At 44.3% G+C, this 20,834-nt stretch overlaps 1 protein-coding gene and 1 long non-coding RNA gene across 2 annotated transcripts in view; one reads left to right on the forward strand and one right to left on the reverse strand.

Annotated features, from left to right (window-relative positions):
* Positions 1 to 2,318: 2,318 nt before the first annotated feature.
* On the forward strand, positions 2,319 to 5,002 carry LOC123382077. Its single transcript, XR_006589852.1, has 3 exons — positions 2,319 to 2,566; positions 4,050 to 4,133; positions 4,605 to 5,002. It is a non-coding gene; the product is annotated as an uncharacterized LOC123382077 (long non-coding RNA).
* Positions 5,003 to 10,177: 5,175 nt separating this feature from the next.
* The window catches only part of HS3ST3A1 (heparan sulfate-glucosamine 3-sulfotransferase 3A1), a 103,507-nt gene continuing 92,850 nt past the window's right edge, over positions 10,178 to 20,834 (reverse strand). The window contains exon 2 of the mRNA XM_023243537.2: positions 10,178 to 12,991. Within this exon, the coding sequence (XP_023099305.1) occupies positions 12,370 to 12,991 (622 nt within the window). The 3' untranslated portion in view covers positions 10,178 to 12,369. The remainder of the gene's footprint in view (positions 12,992 to 20,834) is intronic.

A 20,834-nucleotide genomic window follows, 5' to 3' on the forward strand; every position in this document is an offset into this window, starting at 1 on the left:
TTATATTAACGTATCTAGTGTCCCTGGTATCACTGTGGGTTCAGGCCTGTGCTGGTCAGTTTTATCTGGTCCTATCAGTTCAAACTAAAATACATCATCGGGCGCCGGGGTGGCTCAGTTGGTGAAGTGTCTGACTCTTCGTTTCGGCTCAGGACATGATCTCCCAGTGGGTTCGAGCCCCACGTCGGGCTCTGTGCTGACAGCTCGGAGCCTGGACCCTGCTTCCGATTCTGTCTCCCTCTCTCTCTGCCCCTCCCCCACTCATGCTTTCTCTCTCACTCTCTCTCAAAGATGAATAAACGTAAAACAAATTTTTTTAATAAAGTAAAATGCATCATTGCCATTTCTTTCCCAGTGTTGCTGACAGGATGCTATTTCTTTGCACCTGTTTGTCATTGTTTTTTACGTGGCTCCATTGGCCTCTCTGGAAGTTAGCACTGCAGCTGAAAGAATGGGGTGAGGGGGGAAATATCAAGTCCTGCTGGTGTGGCAAATTTATCCTCCCGAAAAATCACACAGAAGTGGAGGCAGGTTTCACGGGGCCTGAAACTCAGACCATTTTGGGCGTTCTTTCAAGAAAAGAATACACAACCGCAGACACAAAATTGGGGAAAGGATCTTTAAATTCACCCGCTTGTGGGTAAAGGTTGGAGATGACAGAAGGTAGTGCTGTCTGGGTGTCCAGGTAGACTGGAGCTTACTTCAAGAACACCCTTCAAGAGAAGCAACAGCCTCCCCCTTCCCCCACACCTCCAGGGAGTATCAATCAAATTGGGAGGAGCTAAGGCCACATGAGCTACCCTTCAAACTCCTACAAGAAACACATTCAATTTGAGAGAGAAAACTGGCTTGTCTTGGAAAGTGCATGAAAAAGAAAATCAGCCATGGTCATTGAAACATGGTCTTTAGAATTAGGCTTCCTTTGGCTTTAGCATAGGCCAACAACACTATCACTAACATAATAAAAGAAACAGAGGGGCGCCTGGGTGGCTCAGTCAGTTAAGTGTCCAACTCCTGGTATCAGCTCATGATTCGTGAGACTTATTTATTAATAAATAAATAGAGAATACTACAGGCACAGGTCAGGTGCTCTGGCAAACTCAAAAGGAAGTCTATCGTCCCTTCTTCTGACCTACCTAGGTAGACGAAGCAAGGGAGGTCTGGCAGAAGACATCAGGAATGTGGTCAAAGAGACAGGCTTGGGGCACACCTGGGTGGCTCAGTCAGTTGGGCATCGGAAACTCGGCTCAGGTCGTGATCTCACAGTCTGAGGGTTTGAGCCCTATGTCGGGCTCTGTGCTGACAGCTCAGAGCCCGGAGCCTGCCTTGGATTCTGTGTCTCCCCCTCTCTCTGCCCCTCCTATGCTCATGTTCTGTCTCTCTCTGTCTCTTAATAATACATAAACATTTAAAAAAAATTATATAAAAAAAAGAGACAGGCTTGGACATACCTCCTGAGCCTGGAGTAACTGGAGGAAGAGGCTAGAAAGGAGGAAACCCAGCTATAGAGATAGAAGACAACACTAACCTACTGGGCGGAATTATGTGAGATTGGAAGCTTGATCACAGAAAAGCAAAATGAACCTAATCGTTAGAATTTGAAGGCTATGTTGGGGCGCCGGGGTGGCTCAGCCGGTTAAGCGTCCGACTTCAGCTCAGGTCATGATCTCGCGGTCCGTGAGTTCAAGCCCCGCGTCGGGCTCTGGGCTGATGGCTCAGAGCCTGGAGCCTGCTTCCGATTCTGTGTCTCCCTCTCTCTCTGCCCCTCCCCCGTTCATGCTCTGTCTCTCTCTGTCTCAAAAATAAATAAAACGTTAAAAAAAATTAAAAAAAAAGAATTTGAAGGCTATGTCAAGGCAGGTGGGACCTCGGTGTGTGTGGCTGTCTACTTAAGACTTAGGCATCTATTGGGGCACCCAGGTGACTCAGTCGGTTGAGCGTCCGGCTTCAGCTCAGGTCATGATCTTGTGGTTCATGAGTTCAAGCCCCACATCAGGCTCTGTGCTGACAGCTCGGAGCCTGGAGCCTGCTTCCGATTCTGTGTCTCCCTCGCTCTCTGCCCCTCCCCCATTCATGCTTTGTCTCTCGAGAAAAAATAAACATTAAAAAATTAAAAAAAAAAACATTTAGGCATCTATTCCCATCTAAAGACAGGATGAGGCTGTGAACCTGGGGTGGCTCTGCATTTGTTCCCGGTCGTATTTTTCTGATCTGCATTTTTCAAGAGACAGCAGCAAGAATTCACACAGATTCTTTATTCGTGGTAACACTTGTTTTCTGATGCTTTTTTTAAAAGCGAAAACCATGAATAACTTTTATTCACAGTGATTCTCCTAAAGAGGCTTAAGTTTACATTTTGCTTATGTCTCCTGAATAAAGGAGAAATCATGACCGAGTGAAGAAGCAGTGGCTGTGTTTACAGTTCCGAGGAGGCCAACAAGCCAGCCCAGAGACTCTACTGGTGAATATATTATGTGAAGAAGGAAATGTGAATGGCATCTGCTCTCTGGAACTTGCTTGGACACGGCCGGTAGCCAAAGACACGGACCACTCACTGAAGTCCAGAGTAGGTGGAAGGGGGTCTCCTGAGTGTTATATACCAACAAAAAAAGCATCTCCAATGTTCAAACCAAGAATCTGGCAATACTTGGGGTAAAGGCGAGATTGAACATGGTCTTTGGGGGAAGGCTGTGTGCCAGTGTGTGCGCGTGGGTTCACGAACGTGGGCTCCCTTCCCGCGTGCTTACTGTGATGAGGCAGAAAAAGGTACAGGGTGGTCAGCTTCGAGAGTCCAGAAGGAGAAGGACAGACAAGTTGGGCAAATCAGGCACCAGTCAGTTGAAGCCACCATATGCTTTCACGGTAGATGATCAGCAGAGTTTCCAAGGTGTGGGAAGTTTGAAAGAAGACAGAAAACGCAGTTGAAGAAAGTAGAGGAGTTGCAGTGTCCTGTTGTGGTAAGAAAAAAAGGGAAGCTGATTTCATCTCAGGGACAGAGATGGGGAGAGAGGACAGAAAAGGGCAAGAACATGAGAAGCAAGTTTGGATATTACTAGTTGTTAAAAGTCCCCCTAGAAAAATTTTAGGAAAGGGGCCTCCAAAGACTTTGAGTTAAGGAATAAGAACAGAAGAAAAAAAACCCTCCTTTTTCTTCATACCTACTAGGATGACTATTATTTTAAAGAAGGAAGGAAGGGAGGGAGGGAGGGAGAGAGAGAAAGAAGAAAGAAAGAAAGAAAGAAAGAAAGAAAGAAAGAAAGAAAGAAAGAAAGAAAGAAAGAAAGAAAGAAAGAAAGAAAAGAAAGAAAAGAAAGAAGAGAAAAGAAAAGAAAAAAGAAAAGAAAGGTTAAAGAAGGAAGAAAGGAAGGAAGGCAGTAGGAAGAAAGGAAAAGAAACAAAAAACGACAGGTGTTGGGGAAGGTGTAGACAAATTGGAAACTCATGCATTGCCGTTGTGGAAAATACTTTGGTGGTTGTTCAAAAAGTTAAGCATGGAATGACTCTGTGATCCAGAAATCCCACTTTGTGACATGTACCCCAAAGCCAGAGACCCTAGCACGTATTTGCACACCCATGTTCATAGCAGCATTATTTGCAATAGCCAAAAGGTAGAAACAACCAAGTGTCCATTGATAGATGACTAAACGTGGAATACACATACAATGAAATACTATTTAGCCTTAAAAACGAAGGACACTCTGATCCATTCCACAATGTGGATGACCCTTATCAACATTATAAGTGAAGTGACCCAAGCACAAAATGACAAATGGCATGATTCCGCTTCTATGAGGTACCTAGAAGGGTCAAACTCACACAGACAGAAAGCAGAACAGAGATCACCGAGGCGGAGAGTAGTAGGACGGGGAGTTATTGTCCGATGGGTACAAAATTTCTGTTAGGGGTGATGACAAAGTTCTGAAAATGGTTGCTGGTAATGGTTGCAGAACAACACTGTGGATGTGCTTAATGTCACTGAATTATCCACTTAATAATGGTTAAGATGGTAAATTTTATGTGATGTGTATTTTATCCCCAATTTGTTTTAGATGATCCTTTTTGGAAAAGGGAGTTCAAAAGACACCTTGGGACCTGAGTAAATTCCCACAAATGAAAATTGACTGGATTTAATGGTAAGGACCATAGAGGCAAGGACTCAAAGCAACAGATACTGGCTTTTGTGGTCACTCAGTGACACTCTTTGGACAAACTCTAGACTCAGAAGTCATCTTTATGTCCAATCAGGAGGCAAGAAACACTGTCCCCAATTCCAAATGGTTGTCAAGGGTGAATTCTCTCAGTAGTAAAGGATTGGAGGATTCCTACCTCCTTTTGCAAAAGTAAAGGATAGTGCAGGAGGTGGGGGGGAAACAAGAATATGAAAATTTGCAGAGAATAGCACATGTGAAAGGAAAGACATGCCCTATCCGGACCAGATCAAAGTGACGGTGAAAGCAACGGTTAGAGCAAGAATGAATGAGTTTCTTTATATTTTACTGTTCAAGGTGGGGGGGGGGTAGTCTGTAAATTAAAGGGCTAAAAGGGATGGGTTAAGATAGGCTCAATTTAGAAGCTGTCATTAAGGACTTCGTTTCCCCCAACAGAACTTTTTCAGAATCCAGAAAAGATGGGACCTCAGAGCCAAGGGGGCATGGTAATGCATGGACTTCAAGGAAAATAGACAGAAACTCACAGTTCAAAGACAGTTATCACTCCTCCAACGTTGACAGGTGTCACCAAGTGATACAAGGAAGAAAGGTTCCGTGGCCAGCCAGCACTGGGTCTTACTGATAAAAGCACATTTTGATTACAGTTTTCAGTGGCCCATGTGAAACAGGTAAGATGATTGATTTAATGACAACCGTTTTGAGAGACAGAAGAAAAATAATTATTAGCGATGGCCCCAACCCTAAAATGTTTCCAGACATTTCAGTTGTGACGAGCACAGTTTATTCTCTGCATTTTTTTTTTTAGTAAATCAAAAAAGTAAAAATCCAAACAATAACAACAACAACAACAACAACAACAACAAACCACCCTGAAGTTCAGTGGCACTGAATGATTCATGCAACACTTCCTTATTTGTGGTCAAATCAAGACTATTCACTGAATTATGCACAAGATATAGGGTCTCATCATTAAGGCACAGGAAGCTGGTGAATTAAAGGAACATCCTTTTTTTTTTTTTAAAGTAAGTAGGATCAAGAAAATGGGTGATTTGGGGCGCCTGGGTGGCTCAGTCGGTTAAGCGGCCGACTTCGGCTCAGGTCATGATCTCACGGTCCATGAGTTCGAGCCCCGCGTCGGGCTCTGGGCTGACAGCTCAGAGCCTGGAGCCCGTTTCAGATTCTGTGTCTCCCTCTCTCTCTGACCCTCCCCTGATCATGCTCTGTCTCTGTTTCAAAAATAAATAAATGTTAAAAAAATTTAAAAAAATGGGTGATTTGGATAAGCTATGGTTTCCTTTCAAGGTATAAATAGGTGTGAAGAGCCAGGGAAATCTCACGAATACATAGTCACATTATTTATCATGTAGCTGTTTCCCAGGACTCAAACAGTGAATGGACAAACATCTTCAATAATGTAGGAAATGAAGATGTTCCTGAAGACAGACAGACAGACAGCACTGGGGAAAGGCAGATTCGGCGCAGTTTTAGACGCCTAGGAAGCACCGTAGTGGTAACAGCAGAAATAAGGGAGACGATAGTAAAAATGATGGCAATTGGGCTGGAGAAATTCGAGCTGGAGTAATTTCAGTGTAAACGTGGCAGGAATGAATGGGCATGGAAGAGTAGAGAACAGGCTGGTGACAAAGCTAGGGACGCCCACTGGAAGACTGATGTGCACAACCGACTCAAGAAGGGATAACACGGCTACATCCCCAGAAAGTTTCCAATGCCATATGCTGGAAGGCTGGTGGAAAGGAGATGTTTCTCTAAAGAGAGCTTTTCTCGAAATGGAAAGGCACCATCTGAGAAAAGGTAAAGGAGATCAAAGGAGGTAGAAAAAAAAAAAGGCCAACTTTTGAAATGAAAAATAAGGTATAATGCTGGGGCCAGATGGTTGCCAAAAATGGGGAAGGCATAATTATGAGTCCCATTGAAAGCCAAGGAGGAATAATGACAGAAATAACTTTTCACTTAAGGATCTGGATACAGGGAAGTAGGAAAATATTAAAGGGTAACAGTTCACGCAGAAGAGAAATAATTTGGTAGGAAGGCAGGTGGAAAGAAAAAGAATGAAAAGACGTCTGCAAGGAATTCTGTGGAGGGGATATGTGGAGTTTGTTGGAAATGAGAAAATAGGATCACGTGTAGACTTTTTCTTAATCTAGAAAGAAGGGAAAACAAGAGCAAAAAAGTTATTCCAGCCTAAAGTTGGATGTAAGAATGCTCGGAATCATTTTACGTAAAGTAAGTTGTTGTTGTTGTTATAGAGTATTTAGTTGGATGTTTCCTAACAAAGAACGGATCTGGAATTTAAAGACTAACATCAAGTGGTCCAGTAGAATTAGGTTGGAACTCTAGGTGCAACTGGATGGCTCGGTTGGTTGAGCATCCAACCTTGATCTCAGCTCAGGTCTTGATCTCAGGGTTATGAGTTCAGGCCCCGTGTTATGCTCTGTGCTGTGTGTGAACCTGCTTAAAAAGAATACGTTTGACCTCTAAAGGTCTCGGTTGATGGAAGACCATCAAGAACTCTTGTTCATGCTGAAAAATGGCAGTGAAAGTCTTCTCGCTTCCTACTGCTCTCTGGTTGACCAGCTGTTGGCTGGCTCGAAATAAAGAAATATGAGCTTAGAGAAGACTTTCTGGGAAAGCAGGTGGTGCGGGGATGGGGGGGATGCCACTGCCCAGGCCAGAGGCAGACAGCCCTTCAGAAGTGGGATGCCAAGTTGTTGACCCCGTTCTTCAGGTCTATGGTGAGAGGTGGGGTACTGGAAACCTGGTTATGTGTCCTTCCAACAACGTCTCCGTCTCCCGTCAAAAAATGTGCCCACATTCTTGCATTTTCTGTTTCATCCCTCCTGGTGTCTACATCGTTCAGACTATCTTCCCCAAAGCCAAAGCCGAGAGCAGTTTTCCCCAGGAATCGGAAGTAGGAAGTGGACGCCATTGCGCATGGTGCGTTTGAAGAGAGGGACGAGCGTAGGCTGGTAGAGGCGGGGATGCCGGGAATCACAGAACACAGGTAGCACATAGGAAGAGAAGGCGCTAGAAAGTGAAGGTAGCATGGAGTGGGATAGGTGGGACAAGTCCTATGTGCAATGAAAACAAAGCCCCAGGGATGGAAGTAGACACTCTGGGCTTACTAGAAAGGGACTTCAAGACAGAAGTGGGGGCATCTGGGTGGCTCAGTCAGTTAAGCATCTGACTTCAGTTCAGGCTGTGATCTCACAGTTCATGGGTTCGAGCCCTGCGTCGGGCTCTGTGCTGACATCTCAGAGCCTGGAGCCTGCTTCGGATTCTGTGTCTCCCTCTCTCTCTGACCCTCCCCTAGTCACATTCTCTCCCTTTCTCTCTCAAAAAATGAATAAACGCCTTTAAAAATTAAAAAAAAAAAGGAACATGAAGCACAGAGACTGTAGTGTGTCCGTGTGTGGACCAGACAGTGACCTAAAAGCCCTCTTAGGAGTTAACGGCTAGCACCACGCTAAAAATCCAACCAGGCAGAGCTAACAAAGGGTACCATTCCTCCTATCTGATCCTTCCGACGCACATAAGATATCAGACCCAGGGACAGTGGGATGAAAAGGGCTGACAGCAGAAGGTATGTCCCCTATTAATTGTCACCTTTTATTCTGATAGTAACACTCGAGGAGACGAAGTTGTTGTACATATAACTATTAAAGGAACACGACTGACAGCTTCAACGGAAGGGGAAAATGAGGGTGATAGCCTGAAACATACTCACATTTCCTAACAGCCCACAATGGGTCCATACATTAGAAACAATTTCTGTTTTCAGTTTTATTTCCTCCTGGCATAACTAAAATCCATCATTTTGTTGCTCTGGGTATAAAGTTGCTCGGCCCCATTAATTGCTCCAAATTTTCAAGCTGTAGAGGGTGGGTCTCCCATGCCAACATTCCATGATGGGACGAACGGGTTTGGGAATTTCCCTATCCACGTTTTCCTTCCATACACTTGAGAGGCTGAATGCAAGTCTGCTTGCCCGTTGATGTGTCAAGCACCAGATACGCTACGATAATGTGGATGTTTCCCCAACAAGGCTTGAGGTTTGGGTTTGAAGTGGCCCATTCTTGAGGAATTGTAGGATGGGACAGGGAAATAGGCCACACTTCCCCATGTGTGACAGTCCTAAGCTCTTCTCTTCCCTGATTCTGTGGAAATCACACACAAAGTTCTGGGCTTTCTGGAAAGCATGGCAGTTAAGAATCTGCCTCCCTTTGCCATCGCTCAGCAGTTTGGAGCCCTTTGTAAACCCTAGCACCCCCGTCTGATTTCAGCTGTTTACCAGAAGTGGGGCCATTTACTTCTGTCTCTGGACACGTTTGTTACGTCAGGTAACAAGAAATACGGTCACGGCGCTGTCGTGGAGACACAAGACACCCCAAGACTTGAACGTGAAAAAGCCTTCAGACACATTTTATTGGGAAGCTGTTTTTCCCCTCGAAGTTGATGGGTTCCACTTCACAGAAATGCCATTGTCCGTTTGTTGTTAGGAGCTCCTGGACCTCGGCTGGAAAAACTCAGTTCAGTGATGTTTCTCTTTCACGCTTGTCCTGACAAACTGTGACACGAAACATAGATCTGCTTACTACGATGGGATCACTCTCGGACTTGGAGAAAGAAGGGTTTTCAAGAGCAAAACCTAGAGTGACAATGGAAAGAATTACTGGGCAAGCATTCAGTAGAATCTGGTTTTTACAACCGCACTCGCTGGATAGGCTTTACTTCTTCTTAAACCAGGAATCTCAGCACCACCGAGATTTGGGGTAGGATGATTCGTTGTTGCGGGAGCTCACCTGTGCATCATCGGTCTTGAGCAGCATCCCTGGGATCTGCCCACTAGAAGCACCCTACACTCCATCACCTTTGAGTCAACGGAAGTATCTCTAGACACCCTTCCTGGGAAGCAAAGGTGTCTTTTGTTCTCTTAAGTGTTCCTTTCCTTATCTGTAAGGTGCAATTCAACAGAGCGGAGAGCTGCTGTTGGTTTGAGGGGATGCCTCTGACAGGGTAATCTGCCACGTGAATGGAACGGGCTATTATCTAATACACATGTTTAGGTATTCACACATTGAGTTGGAGATATCTCCATGTGGAACAGATTGAGCAGGTCTCGGCCGACAGAACCGGATGAAGGGGTTTAGGAGAAATTATTCCTCTTTGCAACAACAGCAAAATCAAGAGTGAAGAATGTCCAGACCCAGGAATGGTTTAACCCCCCACGTAACCAGTTATAGAAAGGATTTAAGTGCCAAATGGTGACCGGATCCGTGAGGTTTGTTCCGACTTTGGAGCTCTTTGAAGATAAAATCACAGTGGGATTAATTCTCTGAAAGTAATAATGAAGGATCTTATTAATGTCCAGTGGTTAGAATAAATGAGTTCCCCTTGAAAGTTACCAAGTTACCTAGAGAATTATATGCTCTTCTGGAGACAGAATTCTCCACCTCTAAGAAGCATGTAGGAGGTCAGCATGGCTATGGAACAGACAACTGAAGAGAAAGCTTGGCTAAGATGTTCACAGCAAGGACAAAACCTGGGGCACTTAGGTGGCTCAGTAGGTTGAGTGTCTGAGTCTTGATTTGGCTCCAGTCATGATCTCAAGGTCATGGGATGGAGCTCTGTGTCAAGCTCTGCACGGAGAGTATAGCCTGTTTGGGATTCTTTCCCTCCCTCTCCCTTTGCCCCTCCCCCACTTACTCTCTCTCTAAAAAAATCTTAAAAACCCCCTACTATTTGATATAGCTAAACGGACAAAAGAAATGTGAAGCCAAGTCCACACACAGCAGGAGTTAAGTGCAATTTCTGCTCTGGAGGAAACTTCCAGTACACTGACTCTAGATCTGTTTGGCTGGGATCTATAACTTCTGACCCTGTTATGAAACTTGAGAAGTTAGAAAGCTCTCCTGGCGGGCTCTAGAGTCATTCATTTTTTTTTTTTAAGTAATATGAATTTCAAAAAAAAATCTACATGCAAGAAGAGGTGCTTTGAACTCAATTCCGTTCTTTTATTATTTCTTAACACAACAAGAGGAAAATGGCGGAATACAACTGTCAGATGCGCTAGTTTCCCTGCACAAGGCACATCTGCGCAATGCCAGGCAAATGCTTACCAAGGAATCTGAGGCATGAACAAAATGAGTTAAGAGAAAAGATGCAAAGAGTTTCAGATGAGTATCTCGTTTCTCAAAGTGAGGATTTAAGAATAACAAAACCAGGGGTGCTGCATTGGAAAATTAAGGGCACGGAAGGCAAGGCAATCAACTGGGCAAAGGAGATGGGGAATTGGGGTTTTCTTAACTCTCCTAAGTGGTATATTCGTACAGAAAATTCAAGGGTCTGGAGCAATGTTGGAACACCTTGAAACTTAAATAATTTTTTCCCCTTCATTTGAATCCCGTGTTAGGTCTCTCCGGAAAGATTTACTTCCCTTGAGGCAGCGTCTATGGTTGAGGCACATTTGGCTGCACATTTGCAGACAACTCTAGTTTCTTTTGATTGACTGCGCCGGAGAAGAAAAAGAATTATTATTTTAGGAGACTGTAGGGTCTGGTCCTTTAAATTTTTGGCAGATACGGAAAACTTCCATGAGATGGGAGACATTTTCCTCTTGGGTTTACAACTGTAATAAAAGGTTGCTGACAGACTAATTATAAATGTTTTATATATTTCGTGCATATGTGCTTCTCTCTAAACCAATTTAATTCCCATTAATGCTAATCTTGTTAATGCCCACTCAGAGAGGAAAGGAATACTCTTAATAAACTATTGATTTATTTGAGCTATTTAAAGGGAGGGGGAGGAGAGAAATAGATGGGGAGAAGAAAAAAACTGCCATTTTACCCACATCTGTGTTTCTTAGGATATTTCCCAAACATTAATGAATATTCGGTTATCCCTGGTATGAACAGGAAGCAGGGGGAGAAAGAAAGTGAGGGTGACAGTCTTCGACCCGTGAAAAATAATGACATTTATTTTTTTTTCTTAGTATTAGCTCCAAGATTAGAAATGACACATTACAAAGAGAAGCAGGTTTTCTTTGTTAAAAAAAAAAGAGGTAACAAAAAAGGAGGTTCATACGTATAAGCTCTTGCTGAAGTGGGTTTTTCTTTAAAAAAAAAAAAAAAAGGACCGTGAACACCACACATAGGTAACTTACGCTCCTACCATTTTTTTCCTGTTCCTAATGTGAGTGTCCGTCTTGGTTCTCCAGACACAGATCCAGTAATTTCTCTCAACCTCAACAAAACCAAGATTTCTAGATCTCAGGGTACTTCAACAAGCTAAGACTGGCCCTTGAAAGACGTTATGTCCACGTCTGAGCGGTGTCCTCGGACACGGGCGACTCCTTGTGACTTAGCGTGTCACAAAGCTAGCCTGGAACTTCAGAAGGCGACAGGAAACCCTCGCTGTCCCATCTCCGATCGTCCTCACACTAGCTAACCGTCTCTAAAAGGATACATGCCTCACTTCCAATTCTCTCTGGAACAAGTGGCAGGATATAGGGAACAGGTAGAAGATGGGGTTTTGCCCAAGGTCCACCATCTGGCCTTACGAGAAGTCATTTAACGTCCCTGAGACTCAGTCGCCTTCTCTGTAAAAAGGGAATCATAATCTTTATGTGCTATGCGCTTACCCCACCTTCGGATAAGGACGGGAAAAGGTGCTTTATTCAAAAGTCCTATGGTAACTGGGAAGCGGTGTACAAACATGGGAGTATTATTAACTGGGAAACGCTTTTTGAAAAGTGGTGCAAGAAAAAAAAAAGTGACAAGGGAGGAAACAGAAGCAGAGATCATTTTATCTGGGACCCGTGGAAAGACAGACAAGAGACAGGCAGAGACAGACACTGAGATCGATCGATTTACCCTCAGGATTTCCCTCAATGGCCACCAACGCTCATGGTTTATAACTGTGTATAGAACACATAAAATAAAAGTAGAAAACTGAAAGTATTTAGACCAGTGAGGTTTTCCTTTTTTGCTGGTCCAAATGTCGGCATGTGGAAGGCGAGACGCGGGCGGAGGCCAGAACACTCTCTTTAACATTCACTGGGGGAAAAAAAAATACGGAAACAAATATTTTCAGCACAAATATTAAACTGCCTTTTCCCTACCGAGTGGTAAAAAAATATATTATATTTTGATATTTTTCTTTTTCTTTTTAAATTATACTGTTATCCATCCCAGCCGAAGTCCTGGCCGGTCATCTGGTAGAACTTCAAGTTGAACGGCCGGTAGAACTCGCGCAGCAGGCGCACCACCTCGCGGTCGATCTCCGGGTGGGTCCTGCCCTTGGTCTTGCCCAGGCAGTGGGGCTTGCTGCTGCCCTCGGCCTTCTTGAGGCAGGGGAAGCCCTTGGTCTTGTTGAAGTAGAAGTGCTTGTCGGTGATGATCCTCTTGAGGCCCAGGAAGTCCTGCACGCGGCCCAGCTCGCCGGCCGGGTCGCTGATGAGCCGCTCCCCGCTCACGAAGAGCATCTGGCCGATGGGAAAGTGGCGCAGCCAGTGCTCCAGGTGCTTGGCGTAGATGCCGATCTGGATGGCGCTCCACGACGTGTCGATGAGGCCCGTCGTGCGGTTCTTGAACGTCAGGCTCTCGAAGGTGGGGATGTCGGGCCGCTTGGACAGCGTCTGCGTGTAGTCCGAGATGGCCCGGGTCACCGGGTCGCGCACCACCACGATGAGCTTGGTGTCCTTGGACATGGCCGAGATGCGCGCGGGCGCCTCGCGGGTCACGAAGTAGCTGGGCGTCTTCTCCATGGTGATCTGCCCGTCCAGGGTCCTCGGCATCAGGTCCCTGGGGAAAGCAAAAGGTCACGTGAGAGCCTAAAAAAGGAGCGACCTCCCCAGCTGTACAGAGAGAGCGCATTCCGAGGAGGGATGCGTCCTGTAGACTCGGGAGCCAGGGTGCCAGAGCTCAGGGCTGACTCTCCCACTTCCTAGATGGAGAGGTTGATCGAATACTGTGCCTCAAGGGGAAACAACAACATTATGGATCTCATACAGCATTAGTGATGCTTAAGGGAGTTAATATATCTCAATACCTTAGAAGAGTGGCACAGAATAAGAGCTATGCAATTTAGTATTATTATTATTATTATTAAAAAAAAGTTAACGTTTATTTATTTTTGAGAGAGAGATTGAGAGGGAGAGAGAGGGAGCATGAGCAGGGGAGGGGCAGAGAGAGAGAGAGAGAGAGAGGGAGACACAGAGTCCAAAGCAGGCTCCAGGCTCTGAGCTGTCAGCACAGAGCCCGACTTGGGGCTTGAACTCAGAACTGGGAGATCATGACCTGTGCCGAAGTCAGACGCTTGACAGACTGAGCCACCTAGATGTCCCTTATTATCATTATTATCATTATTATTATTATTATTATTATTATTATTATTGTCAGCCCACAATGCTGTAAGAAAATAACCCTGATCAAATTCTTCAGGCAAATTAGACATAATAAACACATGACTACTATGAGATGGTATTAAAATACCCTGAACACTTTCTGTAGTTTTCTTATAAACAAAGCAATTAGATTTAACCTAATGCCCCTGCATAGTACACAGCATACTTCCCTTTAGACTTTCTGAATGTTCCTGTAACAGACAAGACTTATTACACTTAATCTAATAATTTGAAAAGGTGTCACTCCAACAGTCTCCATCCATTGGCTCGATTATGGCATTATTATCATGTTATATTTTCACGACAACAAAGTGAATTCTGGCTCTCTGTTCGGAACATTCTTGATTCTTGTCTGCTCATTTTTCCTGATGAACGTTAGCATCACTTGGCCACGCTGAAAGAAAAATACGCCACTTGAGTCTTGATGGAGCAGACATTGCTATCCAGTTCAAGCACGTGGTCTTACCGGGAACTGATGGGTTTCAGGACCAGTCAAAAAGTGTGAGTAGGAGAGGGGCACCTGGTGGCTCAGTCGATTAAGCGTCCTACTATTGACTGCAACTCAAGTCATGGTGTCACAGGTTGTGGGATCAAGCCCCAGGTCGAGCTGACAGTGCAGAGCCTGCTTGGGATTCTCTCTCTCTCTCTCTCTCTCTCTCTCTCTCTCTCTCTCCCTCCCTCTCTCTGCACCTCCCCCACTCATTCTTTCTCTCTCTCTCTCAAAATAAATAAATGAACAGGGGCGCCTGGGTGGCTCAGTCAGTTACGTGTCTGACTTCAGCTCAGGTTATGATCTCACAGTTCATGAGTTTGAGCCCCGTGTTGGGCTCTGTGCTGACAGCTCGGAGCCTGGAACCTACTTCGGATTCTGTGTCTCCTTCTCTCTCTCTCTCTGCCCCTCCCCTCCTTGCTCTCTGTCTCTTGAAAATAAATAAAAGTTAAAAAAAATTAAAAATAAATAAACATGTTTTTAAAGTGTGAGGAGGAGAGTTAACCTATTTATTCTTCCATTTTTAACGTACTACTTACCATTAAACCCCCCATCTGATATAAAAGCACTGTCTCCCTAATTACAAGTTTTGTAAGAAATAGCTGTTGCACAAATCATTACTAGAACAAATGTATTTTGGAGATTTATTTCAATGACTAAATTTGTTCTTTGATCCGTCATAAGAAGAATCGAACTTCTAAATGTTCTTACACTGGATTCACTTTTATTCCTGGAATACAGACCGTTTCTGATTTTTCTTTTAATATAGACCGGGATTTGGCTTGTTATTTTCTTTTGGATTTTCATTCATATTCATTATGAGCTGTTCCGGTATTTTTCTCTTGATCAATAGCTTAATCAATTGTTAGAATATGAAATATTACACAAATGAGTTGAGCAATGTTTTGTATTTTTCCATATCCTAGAGAAGTTTAAGTAGAAAATAATTTTCTGTTCTTTAAATTTGGGGGGCATTACCTACAAAGCCATCTAATACTGGTTCTTGTGGGAGGCAGGATAGGAAAGAAACTAGAATTTTCTTTTTTTTTTTAACGTTTATTTATTTTTGAGACAGAGAGAGCATGAACAGGGGAGGGTCAGAGAAAGAGGGAGACACAGAATCTGAAACAGGCTCCAGGCTCTGAGCTGTCAGCACAGAGCCCGACGCGGGGCTCGAACCCATGGACCGCGAACCCATGGACCGCGAACCCATGACCTGAGCCAAAGTCAGACACTTACCGACTGAGCCACCCAGGCGCCCCAGAAACTAGAATTTTCAAAAACCTTTTCACTTTTGCTTACTTATTTTTTGTAAATACTCTGCCTGGTGTCAATTTTGGCAATTAAGAGGTTTCTAAGTCACCCAGCCTTACATCCCCGTCTTGACCGTAATTTTACAGTCTCCCGTAATTTTGTGTTTTCTGCCTTTCTTTCTGTTTTCTAGATTCGTTTATCTTTTTTAATTCACTTATTTGCATTTTAGCTTTTTTAATGCTCCCTTTTGTCTTTTTCTTTTTCTGCTCTGTTGTTCTTCAAATTCATTTCGCAGGATGCTTCGTTTATTTTCAATCTCTCTTCTCCAGTAATAAAATCATTTTGAGACCATTATTTCCCCTTGACGTAGAAATTTGGTCAAGTTTCACGTTTTCACACACTGTTGTCATTTTCAAAAATATGTTAATTGTGTTTTATACTTTTTATTTCCTTTTTAATCCAGGTATTATCTGGGATTGCTTTTTACTTTTATTTCTAAAGGTGGGTTTACTGTATTTTCCCCTTAATTTGGTTATGCGTTTCTAGTTTGCCTCTGGAGTAAAATAATGCTAACGTTGTATTAAGAAAAATTTCAAACACACCCCGAAGTAGAGAGAAAGGTAATGCAAATCTCACGTACCTTACATCCAACGTCAAAAAAAACAAAAAACAAAAAACTAGTGGCTAATTTCACGTCATTCATAACACCCTCCATTTCTACTCCCTCCCTCCACAAATGAATTACCCAAACGTCTGTCTCAGATGTCGTATCAACTGGTTCATAAACATTCTGGTTCCCCAACAGCTGTTGGCAAGGATGTGGAGAAAGGGGGATCCTCACACACTATTGGTGGGCACGCAAACTGGTGTAGCCACTTTGGAAAACAATAGGGAGGCTCCTCGAAAAATAGAGCTACCCATGACCCAGCAATTGCACTACTAGGTATTTATCCAAAGAATAGAAGAATACTAATTCAAAGGGATACATGCACCCCAATGTTTATAGAAACATTACCTACAATAGGCAAACTATGGAAACAGCCCAAGTGTCCATCGATGGGTGAATGGATAAAGAAGATGTGGTATATATACAACAGAATATTACTCAGCCATCAACAAAGAATAAAATCTTGCCATTTGCAATGACATGGATGGAGCTGGAGAGTACTATGCTAAGTGAAATAAGCCAGTCAGAGAAAGACAAATACCATATGATTTCACTCATATGTGGAATTTAAGAACTAAAACAAATGAGAAAAAAGGAAAAAAAAGAGAGAGAGAGAGAGAAGCAAACCAAGAAACAGACTCTTCTTAACTGTGGAAAACAAATTGATGGTAATGAGAGGGGGGATGGGTAAAATGGGCGATGAGGATTAAGGAGGGCACTTACGATGAGCACCCGGTGATGTATGGAATTCCTGAATCGCTATATTGTAGACATGAAACTAGCATTATCACACTGTATGTTAACTGACTGGAGTTTACATGAAAACTTAAAAAACAACAACAATTCTGCTTCCTAGTGGCAGATTCCTCAATATTTGTGGCAATACGCCACCGACGTTGGGTTAGTTTAGTAATGCTGGGTATTCTCAGATTCTTGCGGTCTTGGCTATTTCAGTCAGGTTATCTTCACTTTCTTCCTTGGAGAAGGACTTGATAAGTAGATATCTGATTTCTGTTGCTTTTTGTTGTTTTAAGAAATCTGCAATTCTTTCTGCAAGAGAACCTTTCACGTTACCCATCCTCTCCCACTCCTTAAATACGCCTTCCGGTCGGGGTTAAGATTCAGCAAAGACCAGAGTTCAGTGTTGCCATGAGGAAGACACAGATTGCGGTCACTGCCTTATGCAGCACTGGTGTCTCTGTGTGACCTCCATTCACGGACACGTCACGGTGACGCTCCCCACAGAGATCTGACAAACTGGCTAGGCCAATCCCCTTTGGAAGCTTAGGTTACGCTTTTCCAAGATGAGCCAGGAGATCCATCCAGATACTGTTGGCATAAATCAGTGACGGAAATTTGATCACCTGTGTGAAAAGGTCTGGGGTAGCAAAAGCAAACGTTCAATGTCAGTGACATGATAAGAAAAAGGATTGGCTGATGAAAAAAAAAAAGTACACATTCTTGCCTCCTTTCCTATGATCTCGGACTTTCAAACTACTCGACCTCCTTTTTTGGCCAGTAAAATAGAGAAAACAGAGTTTGCTCAGAAGCTACTGGTTGGTGATCTCAATCCGCCCCCCCTCCTGTCTCTGGAGAACACACAGATTCCCCAGCAGCCTTTCAGCAGAGATTATGGCTACAGATTGTGCTGCACCAGAGGAAACCCGGCTAACATCCCTGAAAAAAGAAACCATTTTTCAAATGATCTCAACAGAGAAGGGGAAAGAGCTATCCAAGATAGGCGTTTGAAAGAGGAAACAGCTCAAATGGGATTTCAGAAGAAAAACACATTCGTTACTGTCATCCACAGGATGAAGAAACGGACTGGTTTTAACAGGGCGGGTGGGGATGGGGAGTCCGAGTTAACTGGAAGCTGCCTGCAGGCTACTTTCTTCAGAAACCAAGTAATCATCGTCTACGCAGATCCTTAACCAAGCTGACGCTGTAAAAGGACTCGCGACAGGATTCGCTGAAGAGGAATCTCCTTTTTAATTTCTTTATTCCTTTCCACACTGCAAGTTGAATTGTCACGTTCAAACTCGAGCTCATCTATCACAGGAAAGGAAATGCGCGTGTAATTTGGAATATCTTATTTCAAACTGTTGAGGACAACCTGCAAACCAACCTTCCTTATTGAGTGAGGCATAGACTGGGACCCTACGCCATGCCAGGACCTGGGCCCCGAATGGGCAGGGAGAAAGCCATCCCGGTATCATGAAAGTTTTGAAGAAACACCAGACAGGCTAAAGGAGAAGAAAGGTGTGTGCAGTAAGACGTGTGAAGTTTCCCTAAAAACAGAACGAGTAGGGGTGGGGAGTGAGAAATTCAATTGGTAGATAGGAGGAGTACGTCCTACGAGGCCTCAATTCCCAGCTATGTACCCTATCCCAACTTCACCCCTCAACAGCGACACAGATTTAGAGACAGTGGTAGCAGGTATGGAGATAGGGAAATGGAATTTAGCCCAGAATTTCAAGGGGCGCCTGGGTGGCTCAGTCCGTTGAGGTCATGATCTCACAGCTTGTGGGTTCGACCCCGCGTTGGGTCGAACAAAGTGGATGGCACCAACAGGGACACAGCAGGAATCACAGCGGCCAAAAAGCGAAAGCAACCAAGTGACCATCGGCGAATGAATGGATACACAAAACAGGCTCCATACGCACAATGGAACATGCTTCAGCCTTAAAAAGCAAGGGGAGTCTGACATGTGCTCCAACAAAGGACGAACCCTGACGACATTATGGTCTGAAAAATAAGCCAGTCACAGAAGGACTGTGACTCTATGTATGTGAGGTCTCTAGAGCCATCACGTTCATAGGAACAGAAAGTCGAATGGTTGTTCCCACGGGCTGTGGGGGTGGAGGGGAGAGCTGTTTAACCACACACAGTTTTAATTTTGTGAGATGGAAAGGGTTCTGGGAAATGATTGCTCCACGATGTAAATGCACTCAACACTACCGAACTGGTCACTTAAGAGCGGTTAAGACGGCAAATATTACGTTCTGTCGATTGTATCATGTTGTCACTCATTAAAGAAAAAAACACGACGCACCAAGAAGACAAGGCCTCCAATTGCATCCACAGAATTTAATCAGACAGAAGAGCCTTTCTGGTTTTGCAGATCATGAAGCATTCAGCACAAGGTACTGAGAGAGGCTGTGGTTTTCGCTCTCCTCTTGCTCGACCAAAGGGGAATATAAGAATTTATGTCGTATCTGGAGCTGTCTGGTTAAGAAATGAGGTTTTTGGCCTGCTTCTTGCCCACTGCTGGCTGGGTGACTGTGAGTGAGTCATTCAACCTCTCTAATCTCCGCTTACTCACCTCACCCGAAAAAATCAAGCCAAAGGGCTCAGAAATCTGGACCATAAGCAGTATTGACATGACCATTATAGCAAGGGACATACCAAGAATTGTTCTCAAGAAGGGGATGCCTGGTGTTTAGAATTTCCAGCTTCCAGGAAAACCCCATCCAGGCGAGATCACAAGGGTCCAGAGAAGATCAGAGACCCTCTGACATGTTCCCGGGACATCTGCACACCTGTCCACTAGAGGCCCTGTATGTATGATGTTCAGACAAGGACAGTGCCTGGTTTGAAAGCCACAGCCTGGCAAAGCCAAGTTATTTGGAAGGACTGGCCTGTTCCGGTGGAAGAGAGGTGAGCTCAGTTTTTCAACTCCTTCCCATGCCATGTGGCACACCTGTCCCCAGAAGGAAACTGTTTGGGAACACTTCCATGTGCCTCGGGATGTTGTGCTACCCAGATGCCCTAGGATTTCACTTTGGATCTGATCAGTCTCACTGGGATCAATCTCTATGGGCCTCCAGTTATATTTGAGCCGTTTTCCAGATGTCTGTGGTACAGGAAATGGCCAAGTAGGAACCATAATACACCTGCTAAATAGTCTGTTTTTTTTACCTAAGCCCTAAGTCAACTGAGTACTTTGTGATAGGAGTACTCAGGTGACCCAGAAGACTTTTCCTTCTGCCACACTGCTGAACAGATAGATCTGCCTCCATGTCCAGTGACAGTCCCAGAGACAAGGCCACCCGCCACTCTAGTGCTGTGTGCACCACCATCACCTGGCACGGTCAAGGGCACCACCAAGAGGTAGCCCTTGATGGCACTCAACAACACATATTCATCGCGCCTGTAATACATTCAAGAAAGTATAAAAGAGAACCGACCTCATCATGTGCTTCACCCTTTGTATTCATTTGGGTCATTTCCTCTGAATTCACACTGACCTCATATTGCCTTCCTGCTAGAACTGCTGCTGGCCCTCTCCAGAGGCACTTCTTCCTTAAAAAATTACCCTCCCTCATTGTATTTTTAGTTTGGTTAACCAGTTATTCACATGGAAAAATAAACCTTGGTCTCTCCCCACAGAGAGAAGTCAACTCCAGATGGCTGGTACACATAAACACGAATGACAAAATAATAAAAACTTTTGTAAGGAAACCTAGGAGAGCATCTTAATGATTGAGGGTGGCAAGTATTTCTCAAGTGTCTTAAAAGAATAACCACAAAGAATGATGAATTGGACTATATTAAAAATAGGAACTCCTGTTCATCAAACGGTTCCATTAAGAGAGTAAGGAGACAGGTGTTAAAAGAAGATATTTAAAATACATTTACCTATCGGGGCGCCTGGGTGGTGCAGTCGGTTAAGCGTCCGACTTCAGCCAGGTCACAATCTCGCGGTCCGGGAGTTCGAGCCCCGTGTCAGGCTCTGGGCTGATGGCTCGGAGCCTGGAGCCTGTTTCCGATTCTGTGTCTCCCTCTCTCTCTGCCCCTCCCCCGTTCATGCTCTGTCTCTCTCTGTCCCAA

Source organism: Felis catus, chromosome E1 (assembly GCF_018350175.1).
Source record: "Felis catus isolate Fca126 chromosome E1, F.catus_Fca126_mat1.0, whole genome shotgun sequence".
NCBI lineage: Eukaryota > Metazoa > Chordata > Mammalia > Carnivora > Felidae > Felis > Felis catus.